We start from the raw sequence: 26,244 nt of genomic DNA, 5'->3' as shown, positions 1-26,244 counted from the left end.
AAATTTTCACACATAAGTATAGCTCACTTGCTTTCAATAAATAAAACATCTGTACTTGAAACTCAACTTTTGAAGCCAGTCTAACCAGGGGTTTAGGTTGGCCGGTAACCAGGTAGAGGAGGTCAGATAGGCACACTGGTACTCAGCTGTATCTAGTTATACTAAAAACTGAATCAAAAATAGTTGGGATAGCGCTAGGTATATGATGATTACTTAAAACTATTCCCTATGTAAAGCCAGAGTAGCTGCCTTGTAATATTACTGAGGTTTTATTGTTGTAGTGAAAATGACAGAGACACAGCCCCTTGATCCTCTGCATGGAGAATGCAACAGGTGAAGAAGTAGCTCTCAGGGTGGAGCCTGATGATAACTTCCAGATGTTCCTAGATAAGGCTCGGTAAGTCAATTTGCAGGTGTATTAGTCAGTCCATTAATTCTTTAATGGTCAGAGAGATAATTTAGGTTTTGAGTAAATTACAGGAAAGTTACTAAATGGACATTGCGAAAACATTTTCATAAAATTAATAGTCTGCAAAGCCTTTGTTTACGACTCGGACTTGGCCGCACATTTATCCACCCAAGTATCTATTTTATAGTCTTCAAAACCTAAATACTTGTGGAGGGTTCTATTTAATATCTTAGCGTTTACATCAGTAGAACTGAAGTGTACTGGGGTCCCAAAACTTTATGGTAACCTTGTATAGTTCACGCCAAATTCAGTTTCGAGCACAAGTATGCGTCATAATTTATGCAAGAACACTATTTGAAAATCAAGTAAAATTCGTAATCTTTCATCTTAATAAAATCCCTTCATTACAGGGCCTCCTAGGCTTCGAAGTCGACCTAAACTCCATAACCAGAAACCAGCCAGTTTCCTATCCGAAAACATATACCAATTCCTATTGAATACCGAACAAAATTTACAAGCCGACGACCTCACACAAAACTTTGATCAAATGTTGGACACCAATGATGGGGCCAACGATTTGGTCTATATATGGACGATGGCACACAAATTCGGGCTTCACAAATACATTTTGACAATGATGATCCCTTAATAGATTTAACAGCTGAAAAAATACCCTTTGTCAAATACGCTGATGATGTTAACGATCCGGAAATAGATACAATACATGCGGAAACAAAGAAAATTAATATAGTCGAAAGTCCTGTTTCAAGATGGTCCAGCAAAAATTCTAGTCCCAAATGCAGTTTTGTTAATTCTTTACCATTTAAACTAGTTTGCAATAACACATCGGGATTCGAAGCTCAGTTCACTAAATACTTAGAAGCTAACAATTCTAAAACGTACGCAACTTTGAACCCTGTGACTAGTCGGAATAAGTCTCCAAAAAGCTTGATAAAAGATAATTTTAAGAACTACGATGACAATTACCAGAGGAATGATAATCTGGCTTATACTAGAGAGGAGATTTTGAACATGTTCAAGGATTCGCCAATGACGTCTTTGCCTTATGACCAAGGTTACAGCGAGAGAAGACATGTTAGGAAGACTGATCCTTCAAGACTAGTGCATAAGAGTTGGACCAAACCTATTTCCTATATCGATATCGATGGGGTACTTATAGGAGAGACAGAAAGTCAAATATGTTTCATTTGTGGAAAACATGTCGATAACAGTGTCGATAAACTGTACCTCTTTGATAACGAAGACCAGAGGGTACATAGATGTTCTCCTCAAAAGAAAATGTCGACGCAATTGAAGATTATATGTGAATGCTGTCTCAACGAAAATTTTAAACCTTGCCGGATGAAAAGTGCCAACCAATTTTGAATCCCGACGAATTTCTGGTCATACGTAATAATCAGCAGTATATTTTTCAGAAGGTTAAAATTTCAATTTTACCCATTTAGGAAACATAAAGATATGATGAGTAAACAGGATTCTAAGTTAGATAAAGAAGAATTTGTGAAAGTCGAAATTGGTTCTGACGGGGAGATTATAACGAAACCTATAGACAATGATCCGAGATCTGATGATGTCATAGTTGTCAAAGATGAGAAGAAGGACGGTAGTTCCAGTGATGTAGAGATTGTGGAACCGGAACCGGAGATAGATAATATCATAGACAATCTGGAGGAGGCTGATGAGGAAGTGAAGGAGTTTTTAGGGAAGTACCAGTGTGATAATAGTGAAGTTACTGAGTTGAAGTGCAGGTAATTGTAATTTTAATGATATCTTAAAGTAAGCATATGTATCCCTTTACACACACGGGGACACGGATTGTCTAGAGACCGAGAAAGGACAGCGGCAACTTTATCCAGGTGTGGGAAGTAGTTCAATTGGGATTTGAGTACCACCGCGGGGAACAGACAGTATTTTATGAACCATTGTTTACTGCAAAGTTTTACTTACTTATGGCTCATGACTTGTAGCTGCTGGCTCTCAGATTATTTTGCGCTTAGATAATACTAGCATCCATCTGTTTCACCCGCTTCTCAAGGAAATCACTTCTCGCACCTGAATAAAAGTCACCGGGTTTCATCAAAATCCTTTCAGTCATTTGTCCGTTAAGAACAACACACACAAAGTTTCATCTTAATTATATTAGTGTGATTATCGAGTTATTTCTCTAAATCAAAATACTATTGTTACCAGATTTTGCGAGCAAGTATTCCCGGATTTGTCGGAAGTGTTGGTTCACTGTGAGACACATAAGCATGATTTGGAAGACGGCGATGTTTACCCATGCCCACTTTGTTTCTATGGTATGTTGTTTTGAAAACAAGATTTTGCTAGATTTGACCCCATTACGTTAAAAATATTTCAATGCAATGGAACATCGGTCATCCGGCCTAATCCATCCGACCTGTTCACAGATAAAAGGGATGTGACTTTAAAGAATTATTTTTTATATTAAAAATATCGGGAGTTAGTTATCTTGATTTAGACTTTGAAAAGAACCTATTATGTTTAAGATTTATAAAGTTCATGAACTGATAAACGCATTTATTTATTAGAAGTATGCATGCTTTATTCGTATTACAGGCTACGCAAATTTAAAATGGCTGAAAGGTCACTTGAAGGCAGCTCACGAGAAATCCGAACCTAATAAAAGTTTAAAAGATGAAAATGAACAAATGAAACAAGAAAATAAAGGTAGAGTTCTTTTTACTAAACCATATAACTTTGCGCATATAATTTTGTCACATTGCGCAAACATTTAGCGCTTTGCGCAAAGTTGCGCAAAATGCTACTAGAATTTATGTCATATTTATGTCATATGTGTTGTTCCTAAGTAATAAAATGCCAATATATTTTCAGATGAACAAGAAACATCGCCTAAAAGGTCGTCTCCCATTGCTACTCGTACTCGAAGTTCAAACAAAAAGATGGTGATAGAAAAGGTATTTATTTGTGAAATAATCAGCATCTAATATCTAGTCTACTTAATAGTTTTAGGGATAACATAATATAACTGACAGTAACAGCTTTCTGGTTTAAAAATACTTACATCCGAATTGAGTATATTCTCCTTTTGAGTGGTGAGTCGGTAAAACTTGCGCAGAAGACATTAGTGTCTTCAAAAGACGTAAGGGCCCTGGTATAACACATTTTTAATGCGCCATCGACCTCGATCCTTTTTACATATACAGACTGTATCTCAAACATAGTAGCGACTTTTAGATGATAATACTTGTTGAATGAAATTCTAGATGACGAAGATTGTGAAGAAAAGAATGAACCTAGCAAAGAAGCGGTTAGTTTTATTAAAATTATCAAGACATATTAAGATTTTAATATATCAATACTTTAATAGTTTTTACATAGAATACTGAATCATTTTTGTTTCATTCCATCCTCGTGAAATCCATTTATTTTTATATTATGTTTAGAATTTCATTTTAGCCTATTCACACTCACTTTCTCTTATACACTCACTTACTATCATATAGTTCATAGTTATACCTATATGAAGACATCATCATCATCCTCCGAGCCTTTTCCCAACTATGTTGGGGTCGGCTTCAAGTCTAACCGGATGTAGCTGAGTTATACCTATGTGTACTATATTTTAGTATGTTTTTTACACTTCTCTTAGGCCCAAATTCACCGACAGCATAAACGTCAGTTTTCTTAAAACAACCATACTACACAATATGAATTTTCACGCTCAAAAATTGAAAGTGAACAGTTGTTTTAAGCAAAACGGACGTTTATATTGTCTGTGAAAAGGGCATACTTTGTGTATGATCTTCAAAATATCACATATTTTAAATAATTATATAATATACCAAACAGCCAAAGCCACCCATCATAAAAACTGAAGTTAAGCAGGAATGCGTAGACAGCAGTGAGGATGAGATCTGGATCGTTCAAACGGCTGATGTTGAAGCCACGCAAGAGTTGCAGAAATTACTCTGTGTTGCCAAGGTAAATAATAGAAAACATAAAACCTTATTTACTAACAAAATATAGATCTTTGTGGTTCGAAATAAATAGATTTGATTTTAAGGATTGAACCACATATGCCAGATGTAGTCCAATCCTAAATGACTACAAATCAGGCAATATTATCTTATTGACAAGCTTCCACAAGCAGGTTGAAAAGCGTCCTGTGTTTTTGACCGCATGCGGAAGCTACTGTATAAAATTAATAAGGATTATTTTTAGGGCAAAGAAGATGGTCAGGACGGTGATACCCGAAGACACACAAATGCTTTAATTGCAGGTATGATATAAATTTTGCGCCTTGCTCAATGATTTAAATGTCCTAATATTCTGAGGCCCAAGTTAACCGACAGTACAAACGTCCGTTTTTAGGGTTCCGTACCCAAAGGGACGGGACCCTATTGTTTTCGCTGCTAAGTCCTTCTGATAGTTAGAGAGTTGAAATTTTCACAGATGATGTATTTTGTATATATACCGCTATAGCAACAAATACTGAAAACTAGAATAAAATAAATATTTTGGTGGGCTTCCATACAACAAACATGATTATTTTGCTCATTTTCTAAACAATGGTACGGAACCCTTCTTGCGCGAGTCCGACTCGCACTTGGCCGGTTTTTCTGAAAACAACAGTTTCCTTTGAAAATAAAAATGAAAATTAATAGTAAATGGTTGTTGACGTTTGTCTGCTTCGCCGGTTTCGCGCCAGCCCCAATATCATTCTCGGAACGTTGGCTGAAAGGTGGGACTCTCCGATCTTGGGCGGTGGATACGACTGCATGCAGTCAAGTAGACATTCCCAGGGTCGGCGAGCCTCACGCTTGTAGGTTTGATAAATAATGTTACTAACACTAGTTTATAAGTTCTTGCTGTTACTAACAATTATTGTAGTTACTAACACTAGTTTATAAGTTTGTACTGTTACTAACAAATATGGAATTTATTCCGAAATAAAATGTTTGTTATTATAAATGTATGTCTCTTTGACCTCGGGACTACAGAGTCCCGGATTTTGGGAGGCGAACGTGGGACCGAAGCCAACACGCTGAAGCCCTTTGAGACAACTTTAATGAAATGGTGACACAAAACCGACGATTATCCCTGTATACACTATAGTACCCAAGGACAATCCCCGGTTCTGTAGTAAACTATTGCTAACTATGGATGAAAACTACTTGGGCTATTGTGATGGGATGCTAGTGGGCTAGGAATGGGTAAACTATGGAACTATGGCACCTGCCGATAACAATGTAATAAATACACGTAAAATGGCAGGTGGAGACTCGCCAACTCACTTACTGGGCCCCCGGGAATCAGTCGCTAAATCGCAACAAGGGGGCAACAGGTACATGAGCGGCTGAGAAGGGTGAGGATACCTCGGCGGACTTTAAACGCAGATCACGCGCTCCCTGTGGGTCCAGCATCACCGGCCCACTCGCCACTTACCACGAGGCACCTACCCTCCGAGCATTGCTCTAGCGACTCCACTCTGACCGGCCGGTGAAGGCAAGCCAAGAGGCGGGAGACCTATCCCCCGTCATGCTTCACTCCGGCAAGCCGGAGATGGGGGACAGTATACTCTCCCTGGAGCACTCGGATATATAGCCCCGCGGGGTCGCTACTCCCCGTCATCCGCCTCAGATGCCCTGCGGGCTTTATTATTATTATAAATGTATGTCTCTTTTGACCTCGGGACTACAGAGTCCCGGATTTTGGGAGGCGAACGTGGGGCCGAAGCCAACACGCTGAAGCCCTTTTGAGACAACTTTAATGAAATGGTGACACAAAACCGACGATTATCCCTGTATACACTATAGAAATGTACCCAAGGACAATCCCCGGTTCTGTGCTAAACTATTGCTAACTAAGGATGAAAACTACTTGGGCTATTGTGATGGGATGTTAATGGACTAGGAATGGGAAAACTACGGGAACTATGGCACCTGCCGATGACAATGTATTAAATACATGTTAAAATGGCAGGTGGAGACTCGCCAACTCACTTACTGGGCCCCGGGAATCAGTCGCTAAAACGCAACAAGGGGCAACAGGGACATGAGCGGCTGAGAAGGGTGAGGATACCTCGGCGGACTTTAAACGCAGATCACGCGCTCCCTGTGGGTCCAGCATCACCGGCCCACTCGCCACTTACCACGAGGCACCTACCCTCCGAGCAGGACTAACCTTGCTCTAGCGACTCCACTCTGGCCGGCCGATGAAGGCAAGCCAAGAGGTGGGAGACCTATCCCCGTCATGCTTCACTCCGGCAAGCCGGAGATGGGGACAGTATACTCTCCCTGGAGCACTCGGATATATAGCCCCGCGGGTCGCTACTCCCCGTCATCCGCCTCAGATGCCCTGCGGGCTTATTATTATTATTATAGTAAGTTCAACTCAGTCGTGCGCGCGGCCTTATGTGTGGGTAACCCTTGTACATATACAGTGACTTTGTGTGCGTGACAAGAGGTACAGTCGGGTACAATACAGTTATTTAGGGGTTGTATACGGCTGTTTAAAGAAAAACAGTTATTACGTAATTTAATGTTTATTTATAATGATTATGAATCGCTAGTTGAAAAATCAAATGATGAATTTCCGGATTCGCTACTCTCCAAGGTGAATTACAAATTCTGACTCCATGTCAAAATGTCTATAGTACTCTTCTTTTTTCTTTTGTAGGTACATGTCGACAAGTATTACCCCACATCCCTTCATCAATTTGACTTAAACGTTCATTTATGAGTTTCATTATTTCCGTCTTATTTTGGTCGACATTATGCGAAGCAATATAATTTTTTAAAATTCCCCACACATTTTGTTTACATTATTATACTAGATTGTACCTCTTTTTACATTCTTAGTCCACACTTTTATTTATTGTCCGCGTACCCCGAGCTAGAAAATATGTAAGGAGTGAGTATTTAATTCTTAGATACTGTCAATGTCAATTTGAAAAGACGTATGAGAAAATAATGAAAAACTATATTTAATAATAAAATGCTTTGAATATTGTTTCATTTTTTTAAACGCTTTACCTGACTCCTTAATAATTTCTTCGTGAAGAACTAGACTTTTCGTAAACGACTGTACCCATAACAAAAGCGATAAGAACACGTCATGCTCGGACGACGTCACTGTCACACGAATGAAAGTTGTATATTTACAAGCCGACGCACACATAGGGCCACGCGCAAATCTGAGTTGAACTATCTATAAATTGTATTTGAACTTGGGCCTAAAGCATAATTTTTCTTGACCATGCATGTTGATTATTATATTTTGTCCCACAGTCAAATCTTCGCAAGTGCAGAAGGTTTGACAAACCATAGATGTAGAAGGCGTGGTCGGAAACGGAAATCTAAAGACCTAGGCAATCTTATTTGTATACCTACGGAGGAAGATTTCTTGAAGGTAGGTATGGTTCTTTTAAAGAAATAGCTTATTTATTATATCTTTACCTGTCTTATACCTGCAAAAAGTATTATCAAATTAATGGTGAACTGTTCTACAATATACTGAAAAATAAATAAATTGATAAGTAGCTCAGACAGTTTTATGATTGTTTTTACGATCTATTATTTACTTTCGATCTAAAATTTTTCTTCTCTTCTTCTGATTTAACCAAAATAGCCAAAAATATTATATGCCCTGTTCCATTTGTTACATATTAAGAGGAACATGTATATTATATTTTACCAGCCTATTTATATTTTTTCTGAAATCATTGTTTATTATTTTTTATATTTTATGGCAGAGAGCTCAGGGAAGACCAAGACAAGTAGAATCATCCATAGACAGCGATCTTCTCGTTATGGTAAGTTTCAAACCACCTGCCTAGCCGTTTCCCTACTCCATACTATGTCCAAATCAAATGCTTAACTTTGCAGCGTCCTAGAAAACGCCGCAGCCGGGAGCCGACCTCCAACCCTCAAGTTGTTACATGTCATAATTGTAATGAGTCGTTCACTTCGAAAGTTAGGCTTAAGTTTCATATGTAAGTGTATTTTAAGTTCTTTATGTATGTAATGACTAGCTATTGCCCGCGGTTCCATCCGTTTCCCTGCAGCCGTATAATAATAAATAGTTATCTCTCAGACTCTAGACTGTCTGTGCACACATTTTCAGTGTAAGTAGAGTAAAGATTATAAAGCTGAAGAGTTTTTGTTTGTACACGCTTATCTGAGAAACTGGTGGCCCAAAACAGTATTTCTTCGATTAATGGACTACCTACCCATTCGTCGATGATGATTAACCGGGTGCGCGAAATAGGTTCCCCTGGCTACATAACCGCGGGCAGAAGTCAGTAGTTCCCTAACGGTGGATTTCTATAACCTGTATCCAAATAAATTGTGTCAATCTCTAATCCCAAAACAATGGATAGACAGCTTACAGAAATCCCAACTAAATTCCAATACCTTCTCTAGGCAGTTCCACGAATCCACAAACCTGATACGCCCTGACGGCCGCTACACTTGCACCGAGTGTTCAGGAACCACCTTCTCCACGGAGACGGAGCTGTTCGACCACGTGCACTTCCAGCATGACAAGCACAAGCGCTGGCAGTGTCCTGTAGACGGCTGCGGGAAGACCTTCTTTCTCAGGTCAGTTCTAGAAAGTTCTCTTAGAAGACTACTTTTAAGAAGATAGTAGGTACGTCTCAGGTTAGAAAAGTCATTCCGCTAGCTGTTTCTCTGGTATTTTGAGGATCAGAAGACCAGAAGCTAGATTGACGGCTGCGGGAAGACCTTCCTCAGGTCACGGTAATATTCTGCAAAGACTAGGGTGCTGTTCCTAGAACGTTCTCTTAGAAGACTGCTAAGTTTCCACGAGATATTGAAAGAAAACCAAGCTTTAAGGTAAGAAAGTCATTTGTCTAGCCATTTCCCAAGTGTCTTAGGATTGACAACTAGTAGAAGACCAGGTATTTCAAAGAAGCCATGTAGAAGAACCTATAGGTATTGATAAATGATGGCTAATATATGCCATCTTCTTAAGATTTTCGCCATAAAAAGCTGGTAAAACATTGAAAGCTACTTGGAGAGCATCTCCCTAACTCTGGTATGTTCTGGAGCCACCTTCTCCACGGAGACGGAGCTGTTCGACCACGTGCACTTCCAGCATGACAAGCACAAGCGCTGGCAGTGTCCGGTAGACGGCTGCGGGAAGACCTTCTTCCTCAGGTCAGTGAAATATAGTTCTAGAAAGTTCTCTTAGAAGACTGCTAATTTTCCAACAGGGTCTTTAAAACCCGTCGTCTCAGGTAAGAAAAGCCATTTGTCTAGCCATTTCCCAAGTATTTTAGGATTGACAACCAGTAGAAGACCAGATATTTCAAAGAATAGGATTGAGAATCAACAGAACACCAGATACATATTTAAAAGGAGCTATATTGGAGAACCCATGGCATTGTTAAATGATGGCTACTATATGCCATCTCCTTAAAATGTTCGCACTAAAAAGCTGGTATAACACTGAAGGCTACTTGAAGAGCATCTCCCTAACGCTGGAGTGTTCAGGAACCACCTTCTCCACGGAGACGGAGCTGTTCGACCACGTGCACTTCCAGCATGACAAGCACAAGCGCTGGCAGTGCCCTGTAGACGGCTGCGGGAAGACCTTCTTCCTCAGGTCAGGGAAATATACTGCTAAGTCTATAGGATGCTGCTCCAGAAAGTTCTGCTAACATTCCTAACAGACTTTAAAAGAAGACCATCGTCTCAGGTGAATGAATCTATATGAATGAAGCCTTTTTATGTTGTTTCCTGTCTTAGGTTACATTGGTAAATCATCTGTCTACCCTTTTCTAAAGTGTGTTTATGACAATTATCCTTCTATGATTGGAATTATAAAGTCATCTTGTGGTTTATAATGGGTCCTTCGCAGCTGGCTGATCTCCGAAGAGAGAAAAATAATTATACCTAAAATTGATTTTGATATACATATGTAGATGGCCATTATTATTATTGAATAGGACTACTGTACTTATAGGTTTCTACTTCTAAAACTTTCTGCTTTAGAAGAGGTTTCAGATTTAAACAGGATACGTCAAATTGTTCAACAGGGCGACTCTAACGAAACACAGTCGCACTCACACAGACACGCGTCGCTATGTGTGCGTCACGTGCGACAAGCGGTTCTTAGACAAACAGACTTTGGACGAGCATGGAGTTACACATTTACAGGTAAGGAAATCTAATAATAATTTAAAAACTAAGAAACACATAAGTCATGTATTGTCATCTAAACTCAGAGCGTGTGCGAAATTTCATCTTAATCGAAGACCGGGAAGTGGGTCAAACTAAGATTCCAAGATTTTCTTACATACATAGTTACACGTGAAGCTAAAGGCTCCTACACACAGTGCCGGCGGCAGGGCCGCCGGGCAAGCCGCCGTGCACCCGACGGCATACAAAGCCGCCGGCTTTAACGCACAAAGAAGCCAATTGTGCGGTAAAACGATTTAAAAACGATTTTGTGCCGCTTGTATTGCTGGCGGCATAGCCGCTCGGCATGAAACCGGCGGCATTGCCGCCGGCATGCATGCAGTAGCCTTAATATAAGCGTGTTAAAAATACTTTGGAAATACATAAATAATATAGAAAGTTTCGCTCAGGTAGTCGGTGCCTAGAAGCGAGTATTTATTTTGTGTTTTCATCGAAAATTAGAAGTCTATTTACGATTCTTTCATCATCATCTACCGAGCCTTTTTCGAACTATGTTGGAGTCATCTACCAAGTCGATTTTCTTTTTCTATGAAAATAATTTTTATTTCGTATTTTATGTGTATGTTTAAAAATACAACATTAGTAACGTTAGTTGGAAGCTGTAATTTGCATTAATTCAAATCTTAGCTTGTGGTTCTTTAATAAAAATTCTCGTCCCCAGATCAAACCCTTCCAATGCCACATATGTCTAAAGCAGTTGACCCGTCGCTCTCGCCTCCGCATGCACGTGAGAGCACACGAGGAGGAGTTAGCTCCAACACTGGTGCGAGTCTGTGCTGTGTGCACTAGGGCTTTCAGAGACCATCGTCATGCACAGGTAGCTATCGTGAAATGATTTTACCGCTTTGAAGTGATTATAGGATAGTCAAAATGTTTGTAGAAGTATCAAATGGCTAACTTCATAGCGAAACAGTAATTTGGTGGGAGAAGACTGTTTTTAGATACATTCTGATTATAGAAGTTTTGGACATAACCTTTTTACAATAAACGTCAAAACCAGCCTCCTCGAGAAAAACGGGCAGTCTTTTCTTCCGGTCCCTTTAGGGTAGGTTTACACGATACCAACTTCACACAGACTTTCATAGAATTTGGTCTGAGCAAGAAATCGGTGCCTATAAAAGTCTGAGCCAATGATAAGTCTGCACAAACATCTTGTCGTCATATTTTCATTCATTTTACATTTCCACTTTAGATTTTTACGCAGACTATAGGTAAGTTCGTACAAAACACTATACGTACCAGACTGTGTGGTGTGGACCCATCATGAATTATTTGCTCACACAAGCGTTCTCTCTTCTATCTCTATAAAACAGGAGCATGCCACAAAATCAACGGAATGCATCGAAGCGTTTGCCAACGAGCTGAAAGAGGAAGCCGAAGAGATGACCGTTCAGCTGTCTCCCACCAGCGGCCTTGTTAGACATACCGTGCAGATTGTGGGTAAGTTTGTATGTGTTTAGCTGTGCTTATGTTTATTTTATTTATGGCCTGTGTAACATAGATATCTATACTTATATTTTAACCGACTTCCCAAAAGGAGGAGGTTCTCAATTCGTCGGTATGTTTTTTATTTTTATGTACCTATGTTCACCGATTACTTGAAGACGCCTGGACCGATTTGCAAATGTTTTTATTTGTTTGATAGGGTATACTTTTAAATGCGAAAGTTTGTGAGAATGTTTGTATGTATGTTTGCAACTCTTGTGCGCGAATACGACTGGATTTTGGACGAAACGTGGCAGTAGTACAGCTCACTATTTTCTGCAATTTCAACAGTTTCCTGAAGGAACTACATCCCGCACCCTGGTAAAAGTAGCCCAAAGCCAATTCTGGACCGCTATGAAATTACCAGGTCCAGAATTTTTCAGCTTTATAATATTCATTTAAGATTACCAGGGTGTGTAATTTCATGCATATAAAATGAATGTTAGTTACTCATACATGCAAAAACTACCGGGAAGATTTTGATGAAACTTTATGACCTGTACATAAGAATAAAAGACAGGCAGTTATTTATCTACATACGGGAAGTAGAGCCTTCATAACCGCACTCAACAGCTAGTTTATCTCCATTTACATTTTCAAAACTATTTCAGAGTCCCCGAAACTATCGAAACCAATAAAACGCCAGGTATCGAATGAGGTAGGCGAGCCGCTACTGTCTCAGCTGGCAGACGAAGCCAGGGCGCTCATACGAGTCGTCGAGATCGAGAAGGCCTTCCGATGCGAGTACTGTGAAGAGTTAGTCGCATTTTAGCTTTTATTAGGTCATCATCATATTAGCCACGAGCCCCACATCATATTAGCCACAAGCCCCTCATCATATTAGCCACCTGCCCTCATCATATTAGCCACGAGCCCCCATCATGCCTATTAGCCACGAGCCCCTCTATTTATGAAACTTGGAGACTTTCATCCTACTGCCGAAAAAGAGGATAAAACGTCAGGTATCGAATGAAGTGGGCGAGCCGCTACTGTCTCAGCTGGCAGACGAAGCCAGGGCGCTCATACGAGTCGTCGAGATCGAGAAGGCCTTCCGATGCGAGTACTGTGAAGAGTTAGTCGCATTGTAGCTTCTATTCAGTTTTCACCACATTAGCCATGAGCCACTCATCATGTTAGCCACGAGCCACTCATCATGTAAGCCACGAACCCCTCCATCATAGTAGCCATGAGCGCCTCATCATATTAGCTACGAGCCACTCATTATATTAGCCACGAGCCCCTCCATTTTGAGACCTGTCACACTTTAACCGACTGCGGAAAAGGAGGATAAAACGTCAGGTATCGAATGAAGTGGGCGAGCCGCTACTGTCTCAGCTGGCAGACGAAGCCAGGGCGCTCATACGAGTCGTCGAGATCGAGAAGGCCTTCCGATGCGAATACTGTGAAGAGTTAGTCGCATTTTATATAGTTTCTATATATTAGCTACGAGCCACTCACCATATTAGCCACGAGCCCCACATCATATTAGCCACAAGCAACTCATCATATTAGCAACAGGCCCGTCATCATATTAGCCACCTGCTCCTCATCATATTAGCCACGAGCCCGTCATCATATTAGCCACGAGCCCTCATCATATTAGCCAAGAGCCACTCCATCATATTAGCCACGAGCCACTCATCATACTAGCCACGAGCCCCACATCATATTAGCCACGAGCCTCCATCATATTAGCCACGAGCCCCTTCATTTTGGAGACATTTGAGGCTTTTAACCTGCTGCCGAAAAGGAGGATAAAACGCCAGGTATCGAATGAAGTGGGCGAGCCGCTACTGTCTCAGCTGGCAGACGAAGCCAGGGCGCTCATACGAGTCGTCGAGATCGAGAAGGCCTTCCGCTGCGAGTACTGCGAAGAGTAAGTCGCATTTTAGCTTTTATTTAGCCAGCATCGTGTTAGCCACGAGCCCCTCATCATATTAGCCACTAGCCCCACTTCATATTAGACACCAGCCACCTATCATATTAGCCACGAGCCCCACATCATATTAGCCACGAGCCACTCATCATGTTAGCCACGAGCCCCACATCATATTAGCCACGAGCCCCACATCATATTAGCCATGAGCCCCATCATACTATTAGCCACGAGCCACTCCATTTTTGAGCCCTGGGAGACTGTTTAACCGACTTTCGAAGAAGGAGGATAAAACGTCAGGTATCGAATGAGGTAGGCGAGCCGCTACTGTCTCAGCTGGCAGACGAAGCCAGGGCGCTCATACGAGTCGTCGAGATCGAGAAGGCGTTCCGATGCGAGTACTGCGAAGAGTTAGTCACATAGTTTTTATTAAGCCATCATCATATTAGCCACGAGCCCCACATCATATTAGCCACGAGCCCCACAACATATTAGCCACGAGCCCCACATCATATTCGCCAGTAGCCCCACATCATGTTAGCCACGAGCCCCACAACATATTAGCCACGAGCCCCACAACATATTAGCCACGAGCCCCACATCATATTCGCCAGTAGCCCCACATCATATTAGCCACGAGCCCCTCATCATATTAGCCACGAGGCCCTCCATTTTTGAGACCTGGCACACTTTAACCTACTACCGGAAAAGGAGGATAAAACGCCAGGTATCGAATGAAGTAGGCGAGCCGCTACTGTCTCAGCTGGCAGACGAAGCCAGGGCGCTCATACGAGTCGTCGAGATCGAGAAGGCGTTCCGATGCGAGTACTGTGAAGAGTTAGTCGCATTTTATATAGCTTTTATCTGTTAGCCACGAGCCCCTCAGCATATTAGCCACGAGCCCATCCATCATGTTAGCCACGAGCCCCTCCTTCATATTAGCCACGAGCCCCACATCATATTAGCCACGAGCCACTCATCATATCAGCCACGAGCCCCTCCATTTTGAGACCTGGCACCCTCTAACCGACTGCCGAAAAGGAGCATAAACGCAAGGTATCGAATGAAGTAGGCGAGCCGCTACTGTCTCAGCTGGCAGACGAAGCCAGGGCGCTCATACGAGTCGTCGAGATCGAGAAGGCCTTCCGCTGCGAGTACTGCGAAGAGTTAGTCGCATTTTAGCTTTTATTAAGTCATCATGTTAGCCACGAGCCCTCCACTTTTGAACGAGTGTGAGACTTTTACTGACTGCCGAAAATAGAGAAGGTTCTCAGTTGGGTTGTTTGAATATTTGTCCTTTTTAATATTTTTGAATTAGTCGTCAAATCGACGGACTGCCTGTTTGATCTCCTCAAGTGTCCTCAACCCAGTTATCTGAGCAACTAAAATCCGATTTTAAGACAGACTTTTGGCTTCTGACTACCCAAAACGACTGCCAAAGAGGTTTATATGACACACGTAGGAACTCTTCATGACGGTCACCCAACTACGGATCGACCGCTTCAAGTATTGCTTAACCTTATGATTAACAAACTTAGTATACGTAAAATAAAAATATGTTTTCTTCCAGCGTATTCTACTTAGAAAGCGGATTGAACAGTCACCGCGCGATACACAAGGGTGTGAAAACCCTTTCACTTGCCACATCTGTAAAGTTAGCTTTGCTACTTATTCTAGGTAAGTAATTAACATTATCCCAGTAATATTATAAATTCGATGGTTTGTATGTATGTTGATTCCTCTCATACTAAAACAACCGAAAGAATTATGATGTACATAGTATAATGCAGCTTATGGCTTATGTATGTGCTTATGTAAAGGCTTATTGCTTTCAATCCGGGTGCTGGAAGTAGCTCCCTCTGGAGGGAGGTTAAAACGCTGTCATAAACTAGTGTTTTATTTATTTAAACCTTTATTTCAGGCAACTAGAGCCCATAAGAATACAAATACACATATCTATATCATTAACTATACTTATAAACTAATACATACAATTATCCATATACACCGTTTTATAACAACATTGTCTGTTCCCCGTGGTTTCACCCGCGTCCCGAGAAAACTACTACTTGAGTGTACCACAGTAATAAGTAGCCTATGTCTTTTCTCAGGTTGATTTGTGTACGAAAATTCATGTAAATTGGTTCAGTAGTTTTATTGTGAAAGAGCGCCAAGTAGTTAGATAAAATCCGATAGTATTATAACCGAAATTATTAATTTCCTTTTAGATGTACAACCCACAAAACCACCCACGGTTTTACAAGCGCTCTCTAGCGGACGCTAAGAAACAGGCCGATGGTCTGACGGCCGATACCGACGGCAATCGATCAGCCACCGGCATCCTCGGCTACGGAGACTTCCCGTGGTCAAGCACTTCTTGTGTGAGGTTGGTACTTTTGTGTTAGGTTGGTACTTTCGTGTTAGAGATGAACGTTTGTGTTAGGTTGATACCTTTTGTGTTAGAGTAGCACTTGCATGATAAAGACGTATTTTGTGTTACGAGGGTAATTATTGTGTCAGGTTGGTACTTTTGTGTTACCGTATCACTTTCCTGTTATTTGGGTACTTTTTATAAGCCACCTCATATGTGTATTATCAATATTAAATCATCAAAATAGATATAAAAATTATCTACTTAGAAACAAAATAACGCACGGTTTTAAAAGCGCTCTCTAGCGGACGCTAAGAAACAGGCCGATGGTCTGACGGCCGATACCGACGGCAATCGATCAGCCACCGGCATCCTCGGCTACGGGACTTTCCCGTCGTCAAGCACTTCTTGTGTGAGGTTGGTAAAGTTACCGGCACGGATAATGAGCTCTCGGCGGAAGAGTGGGGATCGCTTTGCGCACAGTATACTTATGGCAATAAACCAATAAATCATTTCTGCGCAGGTGAAAGTCAGGGCTCAATATCCTTGCCAATGATTATACTTATTGTGTTCGGGCGGTACTTTTACGCCAGGTACTTCGTATGAGTTCTTTTAGATTAAGCCAACTTTCTCTAAAATAATCCTTTTATTAGTGAATACAGCATGAAAATCAAGTTAGTAGTTTTAAGTTTAAGTTTAGCCCTTGTGTCCGTCCGTCCTTGTGCCTCTCTTGCTTTGACCCGCTTTCAACTACATATATAGAGGTATAATTCTGATTTTGTGCGTATTCTGATGTTATATGATGCGCCTAAAACTGTTTTGTATATTTTTTATTCATTATTATTCTCGTTCATTTGCATTGTATAACTTTCTCAGGAATAGCTTAAAGCTATTGTAAATAATCTGTTTTTATTTAAGTGTCTTTGGAATTTCTTGCCGGTTGTTCTCCCTACGTACCTAGTATCTTTCGCGTGACCGAATCAGTTAAATATTTTGTCAACAGGATTGCGGTCGCTCCTACTTGCACTGGACGTACCTACAAGTGCACAGACGCATGAAACACGCGAATGAGAACTTTCTCTATAAGTGTAACCAGTGTGAACTCACCTTTCCTAACAGGTAAATCGAAATATATATATTTTCTACTTAGGATATAATCAAAAGACCTAGTACCTAATTAGGCTACATTGCTCACCACCCTAGGAGACATAAGTATTGTTATTACTTAGAAACTTAAATCTATGTTAGTATCACTTAACTATGCACAATTTCACTGCATTCTATATAATTTACTATGTACTGTAGCGCGTGGTGCGCTAGGGACCGGGGATCTTCAGGTTATTAAATTAAAACATAATAATAACTTTAACTTTGCGTTTATTCGCTGACTCGGGGTGAAGTGACATACTTCAATATAAAAACTATTCTATTTCTATTTATATCATTGTCCGGCCAGTATCAATTACAATTAATAAAACCTACTTCTAATCTACTTCAGTACTACATCTCTACAGTACCTAATATATTAAATGCTTGCTGTTGCTTCTCCCGTATTTAAAGAGAATTTTCTGACATCTGGACTGAAGAGTTAAATTGTTTGTTTGAACGCGAAAATCTCAGAATTTACAATTTACAACTTGAACACTCTTTCCACGTTAGATAGCCCGTTCATTAAGGTAAACTATAGGCTATGTCTTGCTTCCAATCAAGTCCGAAGGGAATTATCGGATAAAAGTAACCTCATGTCCTTTCTCAGGCTTCAGAAATGGCTTTTTCAAGTTGGTCCAGTAAGTAGTTCTATCCAAATAAACTCAACAGCTCTATAATATTCGAGATAAATCTGTATTTCATCGCAGTTGGAGCCTAGCGTATCATCGTAAGAAGGTCCACGGGAAGACAGGACCTGATGACCCTGGCGCCACCAGCAAGATTAGCAAGGATGATTACAGGTACTATTTGTTAAAAATCATATTTATATTTGATAAATTGCTTTCATATACAGTGTGAGTCCTTGTCTTTGGAAAATATATTTAAAATGTCACAATATGTATTTGCAATGTATAATCTTTTTTCGTAGTCCTAGTGCACAAATCTACACTAATATTATAAAGAGGAAAACTTTGTTTGTTTGTTTGGTTGTAATAAATAGGCTCAAAACTACTGGACCGTTATTAAAAATTCTTTCACCATTCGAAAGCTACATTATCCACGAGTAACATAGGCTATATTTTATCCCGGTACGGGCAGTAATTACCACGGGACGCGAGTGAAACCGCGGGAAAACGGCTAGTATTAAATAAATTGATGAACCAATCTCAAAATTATAATCGTGGTATGTCATTAGGGGTCCCTCATGAAATAAAAAAATTGTGGAAAAGTCTGTTTTATTTTTCTTTTTAGGGTTCCGCACCCAAAGGGTAAAACGGGACCCTACTGTTTTCACTCCTCTGTCTGTCCCTCCGTCTGTCACCAGGCTGTATCTCATGAACCGTGATAGTTAGAGGGTTGAAATTTTCGGATAATGTATTTTTGTTGCCGCTATAACAACAAATACTGAAAACACTTGGGATGTTTTCTACTCATGAAGAATGTTCTTTCAAAATAAGCATAAAATACTTTTTTCCACGACTAAGCATAAATTCCCTCATTCCAATAATGAAAAATAACAAAGACTCCAAAGACTCGCACTGTATAATTTCAAGTGTTGCCAATATATGTAGTTGCAAAGCCAAGTTTATGTTTTCTAAGGATACCATGTCGCGATTGTAGCGAGGTGCTACCGAATAAGACTGCGCTCTACAAGCATCGGAAGAAAGAACACAGCGATAATACTATTCGCCCTAGTAGTAAGCCTGGTGAGTTATTTAATTAAGCTGTTAATTATATGTAAGTATATTAAAACTAGATCATTTCATCAGTTTTACCCGCGTTCCAATGTCAATTTGTGTTCCAATTGCTCAATCCGGATAATAAGAGGCCAATACTATAGCCTCCCTCAATAAATGAGCTATCTAACACAGAAACATATTTCAAAACGGACTAGTATTTTCTGAAATCGGTACGTTCAAGCCACGAGCCCGAGTCCAACCACGGAGAATGAAATAGTGACTAGCGGAGATGTCATAACGCAAAATCTAAGAAGGAAGCGTCGCCAAAATGCGGGTGTTCAGGGACGAGGAATGTTACTAGCTCAACCCTTAGACACCTTCTATGACACCCCAATATTTTCAAAATAAAATCACCGATCAATCAAGACCAACCGTTGACAGATTTGTTTCGAGTTGACAAGGAACCCGTTCTAGTAACTGGTCACGCCTACCCTACGTTACTTGACCTACAAGAAGGCGCCTGACCTACCTGCCTTATGGCATCTCCACCATCTTTCCATCCTTCGTGGTCCCTCCACATATTGGGGCAAGGAAGGGAACATGCACCTAAGTATACCTATTCGTTATAGGCATGTATTCGCATGAGGAGTCTACCGGCGGCGGCGGCGCGTGCCCACATTGTCACGCCACCTTCACTCATGCTACCGACCTGCATAAACATGTCAAGTTAGTACTTAGTGTATATCTAGTGTTATGTGACTTAAAGAACCTGTAAACTTATGAATCACCTTACGTTAAATGCATAAGAGTATTTTGATTAAAAATAGCGTCTGTGTAATGACATCAAGTTCTTGATAAATGTTTCACCAAAATCCGAGCTATTCATGTAAAACTCTTGTATACCCTTTCTGCATTTCTGCTTTCCGCTGATACCTAAAGGTGGATTCAGATGTACTGAGGCATGTTCCGTGAAAGACATGCTTCCGTTTGAGGCGTGTGTGTCGAAAATTATATCAGTCTAATAATATGCTTGGTCGCGCCATCGCGACGCATACCTTGTCTGGATCCTATAGGTATTAACGGGTAGCAGTATGTTTGGGATATGACTACACCTATAACATGCGGACTATTTTGTGACGACAAAAGTTTATCGAAAACTTTATTTTCGTGTGTACCTGTCCATGTACAGAGAAGCCCACGGCTCATCTAACTCAAGCTGGTCGAACAAGCCGGGCCGTCCACACACATGCCCGGTGTGCGGCCACGGGTTCCGCACGCTGTCCATGCGGAACGAACATCTGCGCGTCCACACGGGTGAACGCCCCTTCCCTTGTGATGTCTGTGGAGTGGCTTTCAGAAGGTATGTTGTATGTAATATTGTGATAGCAAGCTGGCTCGCAGAGCAGATGGCAGATGGGGCCGAAAAGTGCTGGAGTGGAGACCACGGACTAGCAAGCGCAGCGTAGGACGTCCACCAACGAGGTGGACAGACGACCTTATAAAGGTCGCCGGAAGACGCTGGATGCAGGTCGCTTCCAACAGGTATCTGTGGAGATCTAAGGGGAGGCCTATGTCCAGCAGTGGACGTCCTATGCCTGAGATGATGATGATGATGATGAAGCTGGTCGAACAAGCCGGGCCGTCCACACACATGCCCGGTGTGCGGCCACGGGTTCCGCACGCTGTCCATGCGGAACGAACATCTGCGCGTCCACACGGGTGAACGCCCCTTCCCTTGTGATGTCTGTGGAGTAGCGTTCAGAAGGTGTGTTGTATGTAATATTGTGATAACACAAGCTGGTCGAACAACAAGCCAGGCCGTCCACACACATGCCCGGTATGCGCCACGGGTTCCGCACGCTGTCCATGCGGAACGAACATCTGCGCGTCCACGGGTGAACGCCCTTCCCTTGTGATGTCTGTGGAGTAGCGTTCAGAAGGTATGTTGTATGTAATATTGTGATAGCAAGCTGGCTCGCAGAGCAGATGGCAGATGGGGCCGAAAAGTGCTGGAGTGGAGACCACGGACTAGCAAGCGCAGCGTAGGACGTCCACCAACGAGGTGGACAGACGACCTTATAAAGGTCGCCGTCGACGCTGGATGCAGGTCGCTTCCAACAGGTATCTGTGGAGATATAAGGGGAGGCCTATGTTCAGCAGTGGACGTCCTATGGCTGAGATGATGATGATGATGATGAAGCTGGTCAGGCAACAAGCCGGGCCGTCCACACATGCCCGGTGTGCGGCCACGGGTTCCGCACGCTGTCCATGCGGAACGAACATCTGCGCGTCCACACGGGTGAACGCCCCTTCCTTGTGATGTCTGTGGAGTAGCGTTCAGAAGGTGTGTTGTATGTAATATTGTGATCATCAGAGTTCTTGCATGAAAGTCATTATATACGCTTATTGCTTCACCTTTTTCAGAGCTTTTTTTTCATCTTCAGCAATTGATTAGATTAACATTATGATTAAGCTTTATCACAAACACCTTTTCCATAGACTACACATAGTCATAATCTTCAACATAATCGGCAAATTAAGTAGGTCTAAATATGTCTCAAACTTATGTGTCTTATTGACTAACAGCCAGTTTCTTCATCAAGTTAAAGTAAAGTAAAGTCAGTAATGTCTAAAGTTAAAGTAACGGTTAAATTCAATTTTTCTATGAGTTTTGCTGTCACTTTAGCCTTGAAAACGAATTTGACCGTTACTTTAACTTTAGACATTACTTTAACTTTAACTTTTGATGAAGAAACTGGCCGTGAGTAAACATTTTTGAAAACCTGGAATAAGTCTAAAATACCCTCAGCCTTGAGCGTACGTGGTCTTTAACTGTCATTCTTTCTCGTTATGAAAAGAAGCCTGTGCCCTGCAGTGGAACAATAAAAACTAATGAATATATGTGTGTATACCTATCCTAGCCTAAAACTATGTTCGCTGTAACTGTGCAGGTCCACAGCTATGAGGAACCACCGGCTCATTCACACGGGGGTCCGCGCGTGGGCCTGCGGACGCTGTCCCAAACGGTTTCGCATACGATCCGACTTGCGGACGCATTTGAGACTGAACATTATGTTCGCTGTAACTGTGCAGGTCCACAGCTATGAGGAACCACCGGCTCATTCACACGGGGTCCGCGCGTGGGCCTGCGGACGCTGTCCCAAACGGTTTCGCATACGATCCGACTTGCGGACGCATTTGAGACTGAACATTATGTTCGCTGTAACTGTGCAGGTCCACAGCTATGAGGAACCACCGGCTCATTCACACGGGGGTCCGCGCGTGGGCCTGCGGACGCTGTCCCAAACGGTTTCGCATACGATCCGACTTGCGGACGCATTTGAGACTGAACATTATGTTCGCTGTAACTGTGCAGGTCCACAGCTATGAGGAACCACCGGCTCATTCACACGGGGTCCGCGCGTGGCCTGCGGACGCTGTCCCAAACGGTTTCGCATACGATCCGACTTGCGGACGCATTTGAGACTGAAGCATCCAGCTACTATTGTTGTTGTTGAGGTTAGTGGCTTTAAATAATTATTTATATTATAAACGCAAAAGTTTGCATAATGTACGTGTTTATTTGTGTGTATGGATGTTTGTTCCTCTTTCACGTAAATACTATTAGATGGATGTTGATGACACTTGGTAGTACTGCTGAGAACCGTTCACTGCTTGATAAAGGCTACTTTTTAATCATGTGCTGGAAGTTGGTTCTCTCGGAACATGAAGCCGCGGGAAATAGCTACTTAGTAGTAGCTCAAAACGGCAATTTGGCTGAAAATTTTCGGGAGATAGTATGAGTAGAGTATGCATAGTTTTCTGATTTTCTCGTTATACAGTTGAAACGGTACTAAATAGCTAGTTTAATAGAGGTAGATAGTTCCAGAAACATCTAATGTATAATTTTCAGATGGAAGGCCTAAATCCGTCTTCTGAAGATGTGATGAAAACCCTCTCAGAACAGAACGTTCCTCATGACAAGCTCATTGAGATTACCAAGATGTCTTTCGCAAAGGTACGCTTATTTTGCCATTATTCGTCTAATATTGAATATTTTTATTACAGCATTACTTTGAAGTGTATTTTATCCTATTAGTATGAATAGAGCATTCTTTAGACCTGCATGGATCAGAATATTGGCAGTGATAAAGAGGGATGAAAGTGTAAAGTTGGTGGGTAGGCAGCTTCGTCTATGAGAATGGACATAGGGTTTATTTTCTGCCCATCCGTTTATGGGATGTAGTGCCTTCGAGATGTGGGTGAAACACCGGAAAGACTAGCTTTTCTTTGCGATAACAATCACTTAATATTAACTAGCTTTGACCAACCGTGTCCCGGAAACTGCATCCTGTGCCCCAATGACTACCCCATTCTTCTTGGGGAGTAGTGATTCTAAAGCCAGCAGTTTTTCTTTATTATTTACCAGTATATGTATAACATAATATAGTACATAGTATATCCTTTGTCCGTTACAAAGGGCACGACAAGTGTGATACCGTCATGCGCCCGCGCGCTGTCTGCGCTGAGCGCGGTGCCGCGGACACATGTCGCCTGCATCAAGCCCGCGCCCTCTAACATGTGTATGTATTAATAAAGTATTATAAATATTTTTTAACTAGAAAAGTACAAGTCGAATTCGCGCATGGTGGGTCCCTCACCATTATTTATAAATCCAAGCAAAACTCGCGTTTGCCTACAGTCGGTGTGTAAAAAAATGAAGAATAACTAACTCAAAATGTAGAATAAAAATTGGACCCATTGGCAGTCAGGTAAAACGGGACTCTATTTATATTAAGATATAGATGGATAGTTCTGTTGCTACTATATAAACAAAACTTTATTTATATTGTACTGAAAACAGTATAAATAAATAAATAAAAAAAATAAAATATTTATTTATTAGCGAAAATTACAGATTACAGAAAAATTACAGATAGGTAGGCACAAAAATAAATAAAAATAATATGCAGTGTTCGTTACAATGCACACGGGTACAATATTATTGTTGTATTTTGCAAAATCTGTACAGGTATATTAACCCTGCCTCTTAAACTAGGGTGACCTGTATCTTAAGAGACAGTGTTCGGCTACGGGATAAACTTAAACTTAAAAAGATTTATACAGTATACAATGATATTTATTGGGCCTTTCATTTAAGAAACTTGATTTCCTCTCTCAATAACGGTTCGGACCTCTCCATGCGCTAATCCAACATGCAATTTACAAAAATACATGTATTTCAGTGGATGAATTCCAACCCGCCCGTCGCGGTCGCGGCATAGCCAAGAACCCGCGCCGCCCCAAGATACTGCAGCGGGGAGACTCACAGGATCCTTCTGCCTATCCTATTGTTAGTGGCGAGGTGAGGATGTAGCTTAATGTGCTTGTAGGGGAAACATCATGCTTGTGACATTGGCGATATATAGGATATATAAATTAGTTCGTTTTAGTTCCTTAGGGGTATAAATTTACACCGGGTATAAATTTACACCTTCATTATTTTGAAACCGACTCACACTTGGCCATTTTCAGATTTTTCCCTTTACCTTGACATAAAGACCTACCTCCATGCCAAATTTCAAGTCAATACGACCATTGGAAGTGGTCTAGGTTTTGATGAGTGAGTCAGTCAATCAGTCAGTCAGTCAGTGAGTGTATAGTAAAATAGCGATTTTCTGACGTCAATATCTCAAGACCTACAATAGGTATATTAATGAAATTTTGTATTTTAGATAAGTGAGGGGTCTCAACAGATACTAGAAATTTGATGTGCGTAAATAAAATAGGTTTTGAGTTATAGGGGTCGAATTTGGCCCGAAATGGTTCCTGTAATATAATCCACGGCCGGTGTGTCGCTTTTTGCTCGAACTTGGCGGACACACTGCCGTGTGTCTAGATAATAGCTAATCGACACATTTATTATTACAATTAAACATAATATGCTGTTTATTTTCCAGGAGTTATCAGACTTAAACGTGCAGTTACTGCTCCGGGACGGCGTTCTAGTTAACGGTAACCAAATGGTTCAACTGCAATTGGATGACCCCATGCTCATGGAATGAATATAATATGTACCTATCTTTATCCGGTTGTGTGAAGTTGTTCCTCTAGTACTCGGGAAGTAGAAGAGTAGCCTTCTACAGTAATATTTTGAAGAGTAAACAATTTTGTTTTGTTTGTTTGACGATTTGAAAAATTCGAGTGACATTTTTCCGGGAATGGGAGGAGGGAGGACGCTGGTGAAACCGCGGCATATAGCTAGTCTAAACTCGTCTAGCTTTTTTGTCTGATGTATGTATCTATCCTAAAAGCCCCGAAACTACTGAACCGATTTGAAAAATTCATTTACTTTTAGGAAGCTACACTCTTCCCGAGTGACTAGGCTACATTTTGTCCGGGTATAGAAATAGTTTTCATGGAACGGCAGCAAAGAACTAGTTTATATTAAATTTTAAAAATTCTCTGTGGTTTTACAAGTATTGTTAAAATTTATTATTCCAAATGACGGTTTGATTTGCCAAAATATTCAAATGTAATTATTTTTAAGTACAATTCTTTAACTCTTAGCTTTAATATATTGTTTTATTTACCTTCTTACTAATAAAGGTCTTGATAGTAATGTGTTTTTATTTTAAATCCTTGTGTGTTTTTCTTAGCTGTACAGTCAAGTTCAGGTCAGTGGTAACAGTTTTATAGGAAAATCGTACTTATTACTATTGAGTTAAGGTGCATGACAGTTACCACTGATGTGCAGTCTCTATCGCACAATCATACATCGTCAATTTGTTCACTCAATATCTACCCTTCATTGTCACCATAAGGAACAAAACTGTGGTAATAAGCTTATCAACGAAATTAAGAGGACGAATTGGAATTTTGGCGCCAAGGATGTCAATTTTTCTCAGTAAATACAAAACGGATCAAAATACAACTTGGTTACCTGAAAGTTCATGATATAAATCTTATTTTGTTAGTTGTAGAAACATGATTAGGTAACTTTTATAACAGAGAAAAATATATCAAACATACCTCTTTTAAAAGAG

General features: G+C 41.0%; 1 protein-coding gene across 1 annotated transcript; it reads left to right on the top strand.

The window, feature by feature from the left end:
* Nucleotides 1-997: 997 nt before the first annotated feature.
* On the top strand, nt 998-25,560 carry LOC135118872 (uncharacterized). Its single transcript, XM_064041939.1, is given in 33 exon segments — nt 998-1,790; nt 1,793-1,860; nt 1,862-2,178; nt 2,621-2,730; nt 3,011-3,121; nt 3,287-3,369; nt 4,265-4,396; nt 4,637-4,694; nt 6,398-6,486; nt 7,705-7,727; nt 8,114-8,228; nt 8,302-8,408; nt 8,839-9,015; nt 10,476-10,596; nt 11,300-11,455; nt 11,952-12,078; nt 12,735-12,879; nt 15,570-15,622; nt 15,625-15,676; nt 16,228-16,264; nt 16,666-16,750; nt 16,753-16,787; nt 17,374-17,489; nt 18,227-18,319; nt 19,119-19,225; nt 19,828-19,924; nt 20,388-20,558; nt 22,150-22,585; nt 22,616-22,717; nt 23,112-23,216; nt 23,679-23,781; nt 24,445-24,563; nt 25,159-25,560. Coding segments are annotated over 33 exon segments (4,548 nt in total). The 3' UTR covers nt 25,264-25,560.
* The last annotated feature ends 684 nt before the right edge of the window (nt 25,561-26,244 follow it).

The sequence above is a fragment of the Helicoverpa armigera genome, chromosome 27, assembly GCF_030705265.1.
Source record: "Helicoverpa armigera isolate CAAS_96S chromosome 27, ASM3070526v1, whole genome shotgun sequence".
Lineage (NCBI taxonomy): Eukaryota > Metazoa > Arthropoda > Insecta > Lepidoptera > Noctuidae > Helicoverpa > Helicoverpa armigera.
Note: the sequence above shows the minus strand (reverse complement) of the source record. Positions and strands in the feature narration are given on the sequence as shown.